Source organism: Xiphophorus maculatus, chromosome 20 (assembly GCF_002775205.1).
Source record: "Xiphophorus maculatus strain JP 163 A chromosome 20, X_maculatus-5.0-male, whole genome shotgun sequence".
NCBI classification, from domain to species: domain Eukaryota; kingdom Metazoa; phylum Chordata; class Actinopteri; order Cyprinodontiformes; family Poeciliidae; genus Xiphophorus; species Xiphophorus maculatus.
The window spans coordinates 8,296,858-8,314,015 of NC_036462.1; the positions used below are offsets into that span (position 1 = coordinate 8,296,858).

At 38.2% G+C, this 17,158-nt stretch overlaps 2 protein-coding genes across 2 annotated transcripts; one reads left to right on the forward strand and one right to left on the reverse strand.

Moving 5' to 3' along the window:
• Positions 1-147: 147 nt before the first annotated feature.
• On the forward strand, positions 148-12,739 carry nudt3 (nudix hydrolase 3). Its single transcript, XM_005802202.2, has 5 exons — positions 148-753; positions 6,390-6,500; positions 8,921-8,965; positions 9,094-9,178; positions 9,446-12,739. The coding sequence occupies exons 1-5, from the start codon at positions 655-657 to the stop codon at positions 9,640-9,642; spliced, it is 537 nt and encodes a 178-aa protein (XP_005802259.1). The 5' UTR covers positions 148-654; the 3' UTR covers positions 9,643-12,739.
• Positions 12,740-13,399: 660 nt separating this feature from the next.
• Positions 13,400-16,543, reverse strand: rps10 (ribosomal protein S10). Its single transcript, XM_005802201.2, has 6 exons — positions 16,453-16,543; positions 15,954-16,103; positions 14,941-15,115; positions 14,030-14,107; positions 13,588-13,643; positions 13,400-13,483 (listed from the first exon to the last, which is right to left on the reverse strand). The coding sequence occupies exons 2-6, from the start codon at positions 16,101-16,103 to the stop codon at positions 13,442-13,444; spliced, it is 501 nt and encodes a 166-aa protein (XP_005802258.1). The 5' UTR covers positions 16,453-16,543; the 3' UTR covers positions 13,400-13,441.
• Positions 16,544-17,158: the final 615 nt, after the last annotated feature.

Sequence of the window (17,158 nt, forward strand, 5' to 3'; positions counted from 1 at the left end):
TGGTATCTATCTATCATTGGACTGGAAATAATTTAGAGAGGAATAAACACGAAGTGCTGATTTATATGTATAATGTCGTAACATATATTCCAAATTTGTGTTTTATAAATAATTTAGTTATTTAAACTTGTCCTTAAGTTGTAATTCTATATAGATGTAGAATTTTGTACATGTAAAATAGGTGCAATATCAGATGTAATAATCTTCTGACGCTGTCCGTTACCTACAGTGCTGAAGCCGTTAGTTTCGCATATCATTCCATTATGTAATTTTTGACAGAGTTTTACTTTAACAACACTCTGTTTTTAATAAAATAACATGAGAGGGAAACGTAAACGAGGCTCACAAAAGTGGTCTAGTCGAGTTAGTTTGAGGACAAACTGTTAGTTTTTCTCACCGGCTCGCTCCAGTCAGAGACAGCGTGGTGTTGCATTTCCCCCGCTTCAGTCACTGCTACTCAAATTCTTCAACTCTCGTTAGGCAATATCCTTACGCCCGCAGAGCTGCTAAATGTTACATTACGTCGTGGGCGTAGAAGAAGTTATTTCTTTTAAGTAAAACGCCGAGGTTCCCCGGAGGAGGACTTTGCGTCGATAACCGTCATCTTCATACGTGGTAAACAAAGCTGTACTTTTATACTTTTGTGCTCCCGAAATGATAAAACTCAAGTCCAACCAAACCCGGACGTACGACGGGGATGGCTACAAGAAGCGGGCAGCCTGTCTGTGCTTCAGGAGTGAGTCGGAGGAGGAGGTGAGCTCGAGGATGTTGCTGCTTGATAGGCCATGCTAACACTAGCAGCAGGGGGTGTCTTCAGTATCTTGCGTATCTGTAAATCGATACATTTATTAACATGGTCACAATTTTAGTGACCACTCAGCTTAATTCCAAATTCTCTTTTTACCCTGTCTATATGTATGTTAAAAGTTAGTTTCTAGCCCGTACTTATGCTAGTGTTATATAAGCCTCTTTAGCTTTAGAAATGGAAACCCGTTGCATGGAGTTAGCTTAGTGCTAATGCTAGTTCTAGCATGCTAATTGGGGCCTGCCCATAGCAATGCATAGGGAGAGCACCTATTGTTCTACACCTAATAGAATGTCTATATCTTTATTTATTTTTCTTCCGTCACTGTTAATGCGGCTCGTACCACAGCGTGCACCCCCACAAATGTGGTATCAAAACGTGCGGTTCGTTGCCGGGAAGGGAGCTATTACTTGTAGTGGGATTCGGAGTTACCATGGCGACGTGAAAAACGACCCCCCCAAAACCCCCATTGTAAGTCAATGGAGCGAAGAAAGAAAAATCCTAAAAATACCCTATTTTTGAAGATTATCTGTGTCGTCATTAATTCACGTAGAAATGCCATTCAAATTTCATTTTGTAGATTCGTCCGTGAGGCACGTCGATAACATTATGGTTTGTCCACAACTTGTCTCTAAGCTACGGAGCCCTCTAGGGGACATGGGATTTTTTTTTTCTTTTGCGTTCCCTCGCAAAACCTTTGCGTTCCCATTTTACAGGAGCAGGCACCCATATCAATGTCATGACCAAGTTTGATACCAATCGGGCGATATTTGTGGGCGTGAGGGCGAGTTAAAAAATGATTTGGGGTCAAAATGGCACTCCGTCTCCGCAGTTGGTGTCAGTTACACTCTAATTTTTCGAAAAATCAAAAACTTTGGGTCACTTAGTACGAAGCCCTCTAGGGGGCATGGGGAAATTTTTTTCTTTTGCGTTCCATCGCAAAACCTTTTGCGTTCCCTCACAATACTGTACTGGTCAGTTATGCATGTTTTCACTGAGGCTCTGTAAGAGCCATATGAATGAAATAAGTAATTATTGATATGACAGGAGCACGCAACTTTGACACTTAGGTGGTGGGTGTGTTGATGTGGGAGTATGAAAGGAAATGATACCGGCTTTGTGTGTATGAGGAAGCGGTGAGCGGCGTGGTCAGTCTTTGCAAAGTTTGGAGCATGATCATCAAAATGGAATAAATCTATAATTGTGACAGAACAAAGAAGTGGTTTGGAGTTGATTGATACACGGACAGATGAGATTCCCCGAGTTACCCTAGTGCAGCCCTTTACCATCATTAGTTTGTCGTGTTTTTAATAATAAAACGTGTTGATTATTATTAAGTCTTTGGTGCAAAATACTGATTGAAAGTTGATTTATTCACTGCATGTTTATGTCTGTTAAGGTTGAGATGGAACTGAACATGAAAACGGCCCTTTAAACCATTCAGACTACGAACACAACAGAGACACAATCAAACTGTCAGATGACTTATTACCCGTGATAATAACTCAGAAATAGTCCAAATTAGGATGTATTTTTATTTCTTTCCTACTTACGGAAAGTTTCTGTTTATATCATAGGTTTGTGGTGCCTTTCTATCCTAAAGAAGGATATAAAACTTCAGATATTTCACAAAAAGATACTAACATTGATGGAAAAACCTTACATAACCTTATATTAAAGCAGAAAGTACGGCACCCACCGTAAGAAAGGCTTACAGTATTCAATTATGCTGCATAACTGACCAGTATAGTATTGCGAGGGAACGCAAAAGTTTTGCGAGGTAACGCAAAAGTATTGCGAGTATTGCGAAAGAAAATTTTTTCCCCATGTCCCCTAGAGGGCTCCGTACTAAGATTTTGATTTTTTTGAAAAATTAGAGTGTAACTGACACCAACTGCCGCTCCGCTAGAGTGAGAGACGGCATTCCATTTTGACCCCAAATCATTTTTTAACTCGCCCTCAAGCCCACAGATATCACCCGATTGGTATCAAACTCGGTCATGACAGTGATACGGGTGCCTGCTCCAGTAAAATGTTTTCGAAATTTATCTAGGGCTTACGGTTTTCTGTCAAGGTGCTTCAGAGCAAAGTGATGCGACAGGATTTTCTCACGCTCGCTCAAGCTCTCACCCATGTATTTCCATATATTTCTCAAAAAGTTCAGACCTTGGCGCACACCTTCTTTCTCTCATCGCTGTTAATACTGTGAGTGAGGTAGAGATATGAATCGCGAGACTATCGACAACAAATAGCCCTCTCATACGCTTCAAACGGTTTTCGAATATGTATTACGGTTCCCAAACAGGAAGGAGTTGTTCGGATTGCTTTTTTTTAGTCAAACTGGTTGGCTCAAACAGAGAATGGACCTTACCACAGTGGCCGCTTTTCATTGGCTGATGCCCATTCTACGTGGTCACGTGCGCGGCCGTCTCACAAACACACTTAGCTTCCCGTTAGCTAAGTACAGCAGTACTGATACAACTACTACACCTTGAAGCCTGTCTGCTACACAGTCTTACGTTAGCTAAACAGATCAATATGCAATGTGTCTGTATCTGACATACACTAAAGATTTTATTTTAGCAGAAAAGGCTTTGGACTAAACTGTTACTCGTGTTAGCCACGTTAGCACCAAGTACAGCTAGTCAATCAACCATCGCTGTGTTCAGGGAAGCGCTGATTAATAATCGAGAAATAAATATCAAGCCTGGAAACTTGATATCGTAACGGACTGAATGTTATGTTTTTAACGTAATCATTGCTCGTCTTGCGGGGCGCAGGCGGTTGCCACAGTAACAGGTGTGCTTAAACTACAAAGAGAGAGAGAGAGTATAAAGGTACGAGTGGTTTTGAGTTGATCACCTGTTTGGGTTATTTTACCTTTGTTTACCTTTGCCGTGGCGCATTACAGCCGCTGTAGTTTCTAGACGTTGGACTAATTACCTTGTTCCTTTGTGAGTATACGTCATTCACAACAAACATCAAATAGAACAAATATATGTCAGAAAATTTTAACAAACAAATGGCTTCTACCACAATAATTATGTGAAATTAAGTTAATTATATCCCAACTTCAGAAGATTTGCCTTTACCTTTACAGAGCTCTTTGGTTCCTCCTATCAGTCTGTAGCTTCTCATATTGACGTCATCAAACCAAATTTCAGACCTACCATAACTGACTGACACCTGCTGGCCTCAGGTTTGCAACCAGCTTGTGACTGAGAAACCAGTAACCTCCTCCCAGTGACAGAGTCTCACTGAGGGAGAAACTGTATTAGGTTTTCTATCACTTTAATATTTCTGCTATAACTGATGTATATTCGCATATAAAATAAGTCAATAGAGTTTAATTTACAATTTTTATGTCTTCGTGTCATGAGGCAGATCTCAGCCGGCTGGTGAGAGATAAAGTAGATCTTGGTCTCAAAATGTTGGGTACCCCTGATGTAGAGGGTGTGTTGATCTGCCGTTTTCCTCATCGAGCGAAAGCATTTTGCTGTGATGTGCACAATGTTGGAGGCATCGCAAACACCTTGATCTCATCCAAAAAAGATGACATGAACTTGTTAGTTCCTCTGTCCATTGTAGTAGCTGATATATTGTGAAAATCCGGTAGAAATGATGCACTAATCGAGTCATGTTTACATAGAAACAACGCACTGCGAGGCTTTATTTGTGAGATTTGCGGTCACGTGGGTGGAGCTTGGTAAGGTACTCACAGCTGACAGTTGGCAGAGACTATTAATTACCATAGCAACGGAACACAGAGCAGGGAGAGCTGCTTAGGACTACAAATACGCCATCACTGTAGTTCTAACTATGGTGTAACACTTAGTTGAAACAGAGGACGACTGAGCTGACCTTTAGAACTATTTGTCTTTTGAGCATTATATAACTGATTTAACCCAATCACAATAATAATAGCCTGCATTATCTTTTTTTCTCAGGTTAGGGAACTGCCTTGCACAGCAGCAAGGCGGTTCATTAGCATTAGCCATTAAGCTTAAATAAGCTATTAACTATTTTTCTGACTTATTAGCCATGTCTAGTATACTGAATGGAGTAAATAAATTATAGACAACATCCTAGTGATGCCCCACATGTTACTGCCAGCATTCACGCTAACATTAGCATTTTCACTAATTTTAGCTGATACACTTACTTTATCATACTGAATGGCTCAAGTCCATGTCAGTCAACATTCTTGTGATTCTTCTCATGCTATTGATTACATTGCAGCTTTCTTTAGCATTGATGCTAATTTTTAGCATCAGGACGCTGGGCAAACCGACGGGCACACCTTGGCAGGCCCCGGTTAAATTTCTTCAGGAATTTTCTAGTTAGGTGTACTGCTGCTCCGGGGAGCCAGCTGTCAGCCAGCAGCCACAGTCTCATCGAAGGAGTATTTGCTTTATTATTGTGAGCCTCATGACGATAAAAATATGTATATTTCATTGACTGACTAAAATACTGATGTAATTTAAAAAGCCATGTTATGTATATAATTGTGATGGCAAAAACAGTTTGGGTGGTTTTTCCCACCCATGGTATGTTGTTGGAATAGTTTAAGCCAGGGGTGTCCAAAGTCGGTCCTGGAGGGCCGGCAGCCTGCATGTTTTAGTTCTCTCCCTGGTTTAACGCACCTGCCTCAAATGATGGCTCGTTAGAAGACCTAAAGGTTGTTGGTACCACCAGGGAAAGAACTAAAACGTGCAGGATGCCGGCCCTCCAGGACCGACTTTGGACACCACTGGTTTAAGCTATAAGATCGCCTTGTTGTGTTGGTCAATTTGTTTCACATGTTGATGTACTTTTATGAGATAAACTATGGGATCTTGAGTTTAAAGCATTGGACAATGAGGAGGCATAAATCCACAAGTTTTGCATTATTTTATTCTGTTGAAAGTTAACAATGACTCCCCTGATTTTTAAACTATTTAAGAAACTCATATCCCTTCGACACGCAAGCACAGAGGTGTCTTTGTAAGAAAAACATTACCAGGAGAGCAGACAAAATAAGACTAAATCAGTTCCTCATTCTGGTCAAGGAAGAGCCAGACTGTGAACAACATATGCCTCATTGATTTCAGGAAATGCATCATTATCACACACACACAAACTTTTCCCAGGAACAGTAGTTTACTTGATTGGCTCACAGCCAATCCTCGCCTTTTGTCATATCTTACTAAATAACTCCTAACTAATAACTCATAACTCCTCGTTAGTATAGTGGTGAGTATCCCCCCCTGTCACGTGGGAGACCGGGGTTTGATTCCCCGACGGGGAGTGAGGTTTGTTTCAGGTCCCTCTTGAAAATGAGATCTAGATCTCAACGGGGTTTACCTGATTAAATAAAGGAATATAATAATAATAAAAAAATAGATATAGAGAGTTCATATTGCTCCTTGCATTTCCTCTGCATACTGATCCTCTTTGGCACCTGGCACACAGTCACCTAAATAATAGGAGGATTACATTTAGCATCTTGATTGGAGGGTTTTTAAGAAGTTCTTTATCATCTGTACTGCAAAGATAAGTTAAAAAAAAACAACACAAAAAAGAAATTGTGTGGGATTCATTCCAGGTGCTGTTAGTGAGCAGCAGTCGATATCCTGATAAGTGGATTGTTCCTGGAGGGGGAATGGAGCCTGAAGAAGAGCCTAACGTTGCTGCAGCTCGAGAAGTGTGTGAAGAGGTCAGTTCAGATTTTCTTTTTATCTCATTTAATAACCTTAGTCTTCACCTTTTCATATTTGTATTCTACCAGGTCTTATAAGTCACCCAAATGTAGAATATTTGTTACAAGTCTTTTCTTAAATTTTCTGATGAACAAATACAAAACCTGTCTTTCTTCACGTCAACTAAAGACCAAAATGTTATTCTGAGAACAGCTTTCCATTCTTGGTGTGACAAATTAGTCACTGAGTCGAGTGTAGGCTCACAGGAGTGTTGTATTACAATCATGCCTGTATTTAACACTAGGAATACGGCCTTGCTCTCAGAATCTTTTTTGTTAATGCAGTCATCCTGTTTGCACAACCAGAGAGACTGGGAGCCTGGCAACATGTAAGCAGTATCATAGCATCATGTTTCAAGGCAGTGTTGTGGTGTCATAAGGGTCACACTGAGATTAAATGCTAGCTGCACTAGCACTGTACTGTCCCAAAAATAGAAAAAAAATGAAGAAAATTTGATTAAAGTTTTTGAGAAGCTTTTAATTCTGCATCTTAAATAGCAAAATGTTGCAGTTGTTATAATTCTTTGGAGGAAATGACTAAACTAAAATTCTGCTAATACAATTTATACACTTATCCCTTGTGTGTGTGTGTTCCATTCATTTTCCTGGACATTTTGATTAGAATACAATATTAGAATACAAGTACTGATACTGAAGATGTAGAAGTTCTCTAAGCACTTAGCTCATGCCGGGCCCCTGACAGGTAAAGCCTGCTCTTTGTGTTTGATCCATCACACTGATGGATGCTGATATAATCTCTTATACTGGCTCTCATAGTGGCTGCCGGACACTGCTTGTTGCCAGCACATTTTCATTGACTCAAAGTGTCTAGCCACTACTAAGGGTTATTTGAGCACTTAAAGCAATCACCCAGAAATATATAGTCATATACTCTATTTTTTCGCCTTATTTTGGATGCTGGTGTAATTCTAATCCTTGTGATCTTAGTGTGATTACCCAGTGAGCGATTGCTTGTACTTTCTGACCTGGAATGTTGCCAGATACTATTCAGGACCCAATTGCAGTCCAGATGTTACTCCAGCTTCACTTGTCTATTTACCTGCTCCTGGCCTGACCTTATTCTGTTGTCAGTGATACGCCCCAATCCTGCACCATTAGGACACATTGCATAACCATAATGCAGCCTCAGTGCTGTCCATCGTCTTCCAAGATGATGTCCTGTAGTTTTCAGTTACACAAATGCCTGAGCTAGGAGACATTTTCCACTTCATAAAAAGAACACACAGGCTGACTTTTGGCCTATTACTTAATCCCTGGCATGGTTTATGAGTTTCTTTTGATGGGTCTGTTCTTTTCCATCAAAACCTTCCATCAGTTGAAGACTTGAAGAGTGTAACACAGAGGCCGTGGCGCAGTATGTGCAGTCCAACGTTTATTTATAGAATGAAACTGGAAGCTGAAGAAGCCTCAAAGATGTCAGCAAGCGGCCCAGCTCTGAATTTGAATCTCTCTAACTATTCACCTGGGAGTTAAAATGTTGGACGTATTTTTTATTTTATAGAAAGCCTGAATATTATGTTTAAGTTTCTGTATCTGGTGAAAAGAGGTTTGCTTAGTTGTAATATTGAGAGGGGAATAGAAATATCTAACAACAAAGAATTTATTATGTTTATTTTCCGACCTTTTTATACAATCTTGTATTACTTTAGAAAGATTTTTGTCAGAGGAGCTGCTTACATAACCACATCAACTGAACAGGCTTGTTTTATGTTCTTGCTGCCCTTTAAACAAATAATTAAATTGATTTGTTAGGTGTTAGGTCTGTTAGGTCATTCAGTATTATGTGATTTGTTAAACTAAAAGATCATGTCATTCCACCTTTTAAATAAGATAGAATACTACCTGCCAACCCGTTCCGCAAAAGGTTGTGATTTCCATCTCATAAATTTTTACAGAAGTTTGTGCAAAACAATTATTTTAAGTTTGACATGCAACTTTCAGCTGATTTCCTATTTTGACATTCTGACCTGATGTTTGCTTCGTTGAGTCATTGCAGAAAAGTGTGATCATAAATAATCTGAACATGGCTTTTATTCTGCATTTGTTATTTGGAGGACTGAACACACACACACACAAAGGAGTGAATCTGCGGTGTGAAAATGTGGTCTTATGTAACATAATCCACTGCAACACAAACTAGTTTCAAAATTACCATACAAATTACATCAGCACTCTAAATCCAGCTCAACAAAACACACCGAAGTTTAGATGCAATATTAACTTTTGCTTTATCTGGCTGCATTAATTTGAATTGTCTAGTTTTTTTATTGTATTCATTTTATCAGAACAACCCTTTGTCCTCTTTTGTGGTTTAATTACCATGGTATTATTTTCTAACCTTTCCCTTCATCTTGCAGGCCGGTGTGACGGGAATCTTAGGTCGCTTAGTTGGAATATTTGAGGCAAGTTTCCTTCTGCTTCCTGTGGATTGTGTGTTTGTTTTTTTTTTTCCCCCACATTTTTAATCTCAACCAACTGGCTTGTGTGTGACTGCAACGTAAAGATCCAAATTTGTAATTTTCTCCCTCAGAACAAGGAGAGGAAACACAGAACCTACGTGTATGTTCTAATTGTAACAGAAGTACTGGAGGACTGGGAAGACTCGGTCAACATTGGTAAAGCACTTTGTTCAGTTTGCAAAACAAGAATCACACGCAGTCACATGCTTCTCTGTGGCTTTGTTGTTGTTGTTTTTTTCTTTTAGAACTCAGGCTCGGTCATATTGCATTTCTAGGATCAGCCCTTGTGACTTTTTTTTTACACAAACTCTCTGTAGTCCCGATCATTTGTCCAATTTATTTTTTATTTTGTTTTCTGTATCAGTTGTTCTTTCTGGACGAACTGTATCTACCACTCATGTTTCTTTTTATTTCTGCCTACAGGGAGGAAAAGGGAATGGTTTAAAATAGACGATGCCATACGAGTGTTGCAGTGTCACAAGCCCGTGCAGGCCACCTACTTCGAGGCTCTCCAGGAGAGTTGCCTGACCAGTAATGGAACGCCACTGGTGACCACGATAGGCGAGGATCTCTCACCAACCTACAGCATCAATCAGAGCTCTGGTTCGGGTATCAGATAACTAGAACCACAACTCTGATTTCCCCCTGGAGCTTTTTCCACCACTTGCGCTCTTACTTGTGTCACTTCTTTCTCTTCTCCTCTCTTCTATTTTTTTTTTTTTTTTCAGTAACATGGTTTGCCTTGCCAACTCCTTTGTGCCAGAATTGTGGCACAGACTTGATGACAAGTGTTGGGTGAATAGACTGAAACACTTTGTAAATGTAATTTTTGATCCCTATTTTTTCCCTTTTTACAGAAAATGCATGAAGTATCCCCTCATTCCCTGTCCTGATGCACCCTTAGTGTGGTATTAAATGAATGCAAGAACTACTTTTTACTGTTGTAATGTAAAAGTGTATGCATAGTGCTTAAGCTGAAGGCTTTTTGGTGGTCTTTTTAATGTCTTCTCCATTATTTTGGTTGTTTTCTGTGACTGAATGTGACCATAAATGTACTCCCTCCCTCATTGTAAGGATAGGAAATAGTATCTGTATCTGAAGCAGATTTGTGGGAAACGTCTTGCATGAGCACCATTAATGTCGCCTCGCTCACTTGAGTGACCCGATGCTGACTGTGCGACAGATTTGTGGCAAGGTCTTTGGCTTTTCTCCATGTTCTCCTAGCTGTGTTTATTTTATATTTTTATTTTAAGCTCAGCTTTTTAGCACAGCCCCTGAGTAGTTCTTCAGTTTCGATAGACTTTCAAGTGTCAACTGTGTTTCTCTTTTATTTGGGAAGCTAGCCAAGCACTACAGGTTTCACCCTCAAGCTGAGCGTATACAGTAAACCGTACAAAGAGTGGAAGAATGTCAACTTATAATGTAAAAAGGATCCCTTCTTCTCCTTGATGTCTTTACCTCATTTTAATCCCTTTTTTTTCCTACTCTAAAATTCTCTTGTGATGACAAAGTCTTCCTCCACGTACTTAGAGGGTGAAAGTAGGTTTAAAGAATTTTTTCAGAATTCAGCACATATCACTTAAGTTATTATAACCCATGTCCATATCTTACTCCTCACATTCAGTTTGGTTGAAAAACAATTGTTTACATTGCGTTTGTACCATAGCACAGATGACTTTAGTGGTCACTTTCATTACGTACATGGCTTTTTTTCTTTTGCTGTTTTTTTTTTTTTTAAACCCTTATTTTTGTTAGCATTTAAACTTCATCCCCAGAAACACTCAGAACACCTGATTGACATTGAAAGTAATGGATCTGTAATGTTGTCTTCGGAAAAGGTGCAGAACAAACAAGCCTTGTACAGTTTGAGAACTTGTTTTTACTTGTAAAATGCTTTTGGATACCTTTTTTTTTTTCTCTTTTAGTTTCTCTTCTCTAACTTGTCTGGCGACTCTTTAGCCGAGCTGTGTCACATGACCTCAATGCGCCGTGTGGCAGCAGGCTCAATACTGTGAAACTGGAGGCGCTGTAGATAGCATGCAAGAGGTTTTTATTGTAAATTGTTTATTTCTGTATAGATCAAAGGTGAAGAGTACAAATGACAAAACACCTTTTACACTTCTGTGAGTGCTATGTGTCATTTCAGCTGTGGCTGGAAAACTGAAAACTTCTTTTGTTGGCTTTGGACCTGTTTAGATTTTTTTGTGTAGAGGTGGCAAACAGCACATCTGAGACTAAAGAACAAGGAATGTGGTTGTGAGATATGAGCCTTTTAAATCATTTAAAAAATAGTAAATCCCTTCTAATTCTTAGCTGTTAGGGTTTACCCATGAATTTTTTTGGTTCAAGTGTTACAGAGAGTAATTGCCATTGAAGTTTTCAAACTGCTACATGGTGAAAAGATTGCCAAGACTGAAATCTATGTATTTTTCTGTAGAGGGTTTCAGTCATTGCAAAAAAATTCATATAAATTACAAATTAAAGCCAGATCAATGTTTGTGTTTTTACATATGTGGTAAACTCATCATTAAGCTCGTTTGAGATAATTCTGTGTAGTTTAATTTCAGTCATGTTTACTTTCCTATCAAATACTGTTTAATGCAGTAGTTCAAGACACAGGCAAGTCTACATGTTAACTATAAATATGGTAAAGAAATAACAGCTCTGATGTGAAACCCCTTACAGAAAATTGTATTGAGAACTGAAGCTTCATGAAAAATGTCAGAGAAAAAGCAGCAGAGCAGCATGTTCAGCGCTGATGATAGAAATGTGTTCCTGCTTGGTGAACCGGGTCGATGGTCTCCTGCCTGAGACTTTGAGCGGGTTTTATTGTGCATTGGCAGGGTGTGGTTGCTAAAGTCTTGCTTTATGATTCCGTACCTGGCAATAGATTTGTCTATTTGACCATTTATGTAAATGTGCTATTATCTTAAAAGAAGTCAGTAATTAGCTGAGATTGAATTTGTTCATTTGGTTCAGTTTTAATGATGGGTACTGTCAAAATGAATGTGAGGAGGATTTCCATAAGTAATAGCCAACAATGTAATTATTAATGACCTTTGTTTCTAACCATCACCTAACGCAGCTGTCTGTGATGAGCTAATGCCTTGTATATAGGTAGAACAACCTTAAAACTAGAAGAAGCACTTTGGCTGTGGATAATTAGAATTACTGTTCCTTAGTTGGGAAATTTCAGACTGTTCTGATCAGAGGTAATGAAGTCTTTAAATACAGAACTGATAAATTCCACATTGGCAATTATGGCATAAAATATCCACTTCATTTTCAAGAGCTCTATTTTATGCTGAAGCAAAATAAGAGCATGTTTGTTACACAACAGAATCTTGAAATGACATCACTCCCTTCGAAGTTTGAAGCTTGTTTGCTGTGCCAGTGAAACAGCTCCATCTTGTGGCTATGGCAGAAGTATTAAAAGCACATCTCAACAGCTGAGGCTTGTAAACATTCAGTTTCCTGTATCAGCTGAATGACTGCACAAAATTTTTCTATCTAGTTAAATCGGGAAAACAAAAAATGTGTTCACTTCCAGCTACAGAGTTCAGCCTGGAAGTTACATACTTGTAAACATTTTGTGTTTTTGTGTCACTGGAATATGGTTTTCCTCTTTTGTCATTTGGGACTGTGGAATAAAACAAGAGCAAGACTGAAGATTGTAATATAAATGTGCCAACAAATAAACACCAGTATTTCAATTTCTGTGAAGTGTCTCCGTTTGTCTCAAGAAATCTTTCTACTTCAGTTTAAACATACAGTAGAATACTGTAGAGCGTACAATGAAAGATTAAAATCTACTAGTATATGTAGAATAATTAAAAATGGTCATCTTAAACAGGAAAAACAGCAAATCAAGTTAAGAGGTGAAAAACTTTCCAACCCTATTGAACCATTCTGGGTATTTGTCTAACAAGCACATAATTGAACACACAGCTAAAATATAAACATTTCTAAAGGCTTTAACTCATACAGACATATCCGTCTTCTGATTTGAAGTTAAACTTCTCTGCACTTTGACAGTTAAAAAGGCAGACTGGTTCTGGTGGAAAAGGGAAAATATTGGCTTCAAAAGCACTTTTGGTGAATAATAAATGTAATGAATTTACTCCTTTGGGCCTTCTGTATTCTGGATAAGTGATCATTTTGAGATAGAGCTGCACTTTTTAACCGAAGCCTGTTATTCTATTCAGTAAACTCTGAATTGTGCCATTCAATCTGGAGGCTTAGGATGCATATGTAAGTGAATCAAGGAAAATCTATTACAGCTAATTTATCAATTCTGCTTGAGTGATGTCACCAGACATTAGGTCAGGAAACTAAATTAGTTTTACTTGGGTCATAATGTACTAATGAAAACAGACATAATTTGGAATTTGAGTCTTTATTTGTAATAAACAGTAAAATTTACTGAGGCTGCTGTCCTCTGCCACGTCCAAAGCCACCTCTCTGTAACAGAGAAGTTCAGTCAAAACAGAATCAATTTACTGAAGCCACAATGTTTCAGCAGAGACTGTTAAAAGTCCTGAACAACAAAACCTGAAAGTACTTACAAACTGGAACTCTGTAGCAGCTCCAGCGCCAGCCTCTGCCTTCTTGTCAGCACCAGCTGAGGAGAAAAAGGTAAAAATTAAATCTATATATTCAAAAGCTTGCCACAACTAACATCATTCAATTGGTCCTTTTGTTACTTTTTCACACATTTGACAAACAGGAGAAAAGTGCCTTGCAACACTATTTCTTAATCTTAGAGAGAATTACTTTCATTGAATATATTGAATAGACAACCGAAATCAAGCCATGCAGTTACTGAAAGTGAGCTGAAACATAAAAGTTGGATTTTTTTTTTTTTTAATTTTAAAATAAAGTTCTGTATTTTTTTAAAGATAATGATTGAATTGCAAATATCCCATGTGGAATAACTGGCTAAACAGACTAAATTTAACACCAAACACATCATGCCCAGATAAAATGTTTAGCCAGTGGTATACATACGGGGTGCAGCAGATCGCCTGTACGCGTCTCTGTCAGCCTCGCCACGGTTGAGGCGGGCGGGTCTCTCTCCCTCCATACCTGCACAAAGAAAAAAACACAGAAGAAAAATATTTACATCCAAATCTACATTAAGACTTGAATCCAATCACTAATAAGTCAGCATGGACACAATTTGGCCTTTGATATTCAAAGTTAACTTCTGAAGATTTTTAAATACGTTACTCAGATGTTTAAGAGCTAAAAAAAAAAAAAAAAAAGTAATGAGATCACATCAATGGCTTTTGTGTGAAGACTGTTTGTTTGTTCCACCCCAACAACACAGTTGTTCAGAGTTGGAAATGGTTGTGGAGGAAAAAAAATATTTTCCATTTCCTCAAATTTTGGATTTAAAATTTATCAATTAGCAAACAGGATTTACAATGTAGATGCCCAAGATTACTTTCTATGCAAGGCCCTGCTCAATAGTTGTTTGTTAAACTACGACAGTTTTCTGTTTTAACATAATTATAAATTAGTCAAGTGCTCCCAATTACACCAAATCACCTCAAAATCTAAGTATTTGAACTTTGACACACAAGAAGTATTACAACTGATTCCTTATTAAAACTTTTTAGCACCTGCATTATACTACAGTATCAGAAGCAATCTCAAACATTTCAATAAGCATGAAGCACATTGCATTTCTGCAGGTAAGCACCCCCAATACAATTTAAAGTAAAGTTAGGTCATTAACAGCCAAACAAAATAACTGTCTGATGTCACTCAATTCTTCCTTGAGTCCAGTACTTTCAAATTTAATTATGAGTGGTGTATCGATTTGTGTAAGATTTTTTTTTTATATCACCAAAACATGTGAAAGTTCAATCATCAGTTTCCCACCCTGCACTTTAGCAGTGGCTTTAATATCTCACCCTTGGGCCTGGGCCTGGCGGTCTCAGGGCGGGTCTGGCGGCGCAGGGTGGCGGGGACGATCTCAGGGGGAAGGTGGAGGAAGTCTCTCAGGTACTGGATTCCCTCATTGGTGAGATACCAGTAAAAATGGCGCCAGGCAAATTGCTCCTTGACGTACCCACAGGATTTCAGTGACTGAGAAAAAACACAGGTGAAAAAATTAAAAGCAAATCTACTTCATTAAATAGCCTTTTATCCTAAAAAGAAATTTTACATCTGATCTCAGGATTCACTGTCACCAAAGCTGGTGATGACTAAACTCGTCCTGACCAGAATTAACTTCTCCGACCAATTAATATGAACCTAGCAGCCTTACAAATCTCTTGATTTTAGTCTCGTTCAGGCTTGTAATAATGTAGAACACTGTGAACATTTACAACACATTTAGCACATTGATTTCATTTCTCTTACTTCTATAAATCTTTCAGATCTTGACTCCATTGCATCTGCACAAGTTTTTTTAATTGTTGAAACTTATTTCGAAATCCTTTATACAAACTACGTGTAAACGCTTTTTAAGCTGACAAATTTTGCATTCTGTAATTTCACTGTGAATTTTGATTTAGGAAAACTTATATGGAACAAAAAAAATCTGAAAATAGATGTGGTTTTTGTTTATAACCAACAGTTATACTCAAACATTGCATGGCAGGTTTTCCCTCATATGCTGTAAAAATTATAACAAAAGGACACTATTCTGATAGTTTCTAGATATTTTTTCATAAGCTAAGACATGTACTTGCTTCTAGCTCTTAATCCAGATTTTTGGAACCACTGAACTACACAGGAAATGCCAACTTCCATGAGACAAGATGTCCATTTCTACAAAAACAGGTATTCCCCTGGTATACAAACTTATTACTGATTTTTAAGTAACATCCTTGAGATCTGAAGTAGTTAAAGATGGATCGCCATCACCAACAGCACCCAGGTATTCCGGAGAAGTGTTCAAACTTGTGTTCAGCCGTCTCACCTGCATTGCCTTCATAACATGAAGGTTGGGGACATTCTTGTCAGCAAGCTCGGGATGCTTGGCCAGGTGGACGTCTTTCTTGGCCACCATGACTCCCTCTTTAAAGAGGAGCTCGTAGATAGCAATGCGGTTCTTCTTGGGCATAAGCATCTGCGCAAAGTAAGAAGGCAGGTTTTACTTCCCTTATGTTTTAAAAAACACAATAAGCTATTGTTTGCTTCATATATTCACATCAATAGCAGGACATTTTCACACACTTTACAGTTTAAAACAGACGCCCGCGTATTACGGCAAAAATGGCAGCCGGCCGTGATGACCAAAGCCGGGAATACTTCCTCACTCCAACACTAAATATCTACAATTATTGGATATTTAGGACTAAAATATGTCAGCTATTTTAATAACAACAATAACAGAAACCACACGCCAAAGAGTATTTTCCTCTAGAACCTGAGATGTTAAAGATTTATTTAGATTTTGACACCATGTCTAGCTTTACCTTTCCACTAGAGAAGGGACCGGAGCCGGAAGGAACGACTGTCCTTGATCAGGAAGCTATATCCTCCCAGCGCGAACCTGCTGGAATATGCTGCCCCCTGCTGGTGTGGTGGTGTACCACCAAGAAATTGTGAAAGTCTGTGCCTTCAATTGGAAACTATACGTACATAAATATGAACATCGTCTCTTTAATATTTTTTCAACAGTTTAATTAGCACTGTTTCCAGTTTGTGCTGTTCCAGTTTAAGATGCCAATTGTTTCTTATTGTTAAACGAAATTATCAATAGCAAATCGGATTATTTGCAAGTTTAATTGTTTTACAACTGAAATAAGCAATAAAATGTTAAATTTGAACCACGTTTAGTATTGTTTCACATTTTTTCACAATCGACAAAAGAGAAAATAATGCACAGTATTTTTCTAAAACTGATTTTTACAAGATAAAAAACTGTTTAGTTTGATATACTATGCATACATAAAAACAATCACTCGTATACGCACTGTAAAAGTTTTTGTAACGTTTCAGATCATCAAAGACATTCTAATATAAGACAACAATAATCTAAATTTCAGGTGATAAGTTCATTTGTAATTTCTGTATCCAATATATATATATTTCTTATATATATATTTATGATATAAAATATATATGTTTGACATATTTATGTCAGTTATAACTGTATAAATTGTGATGTGTGGAAATATT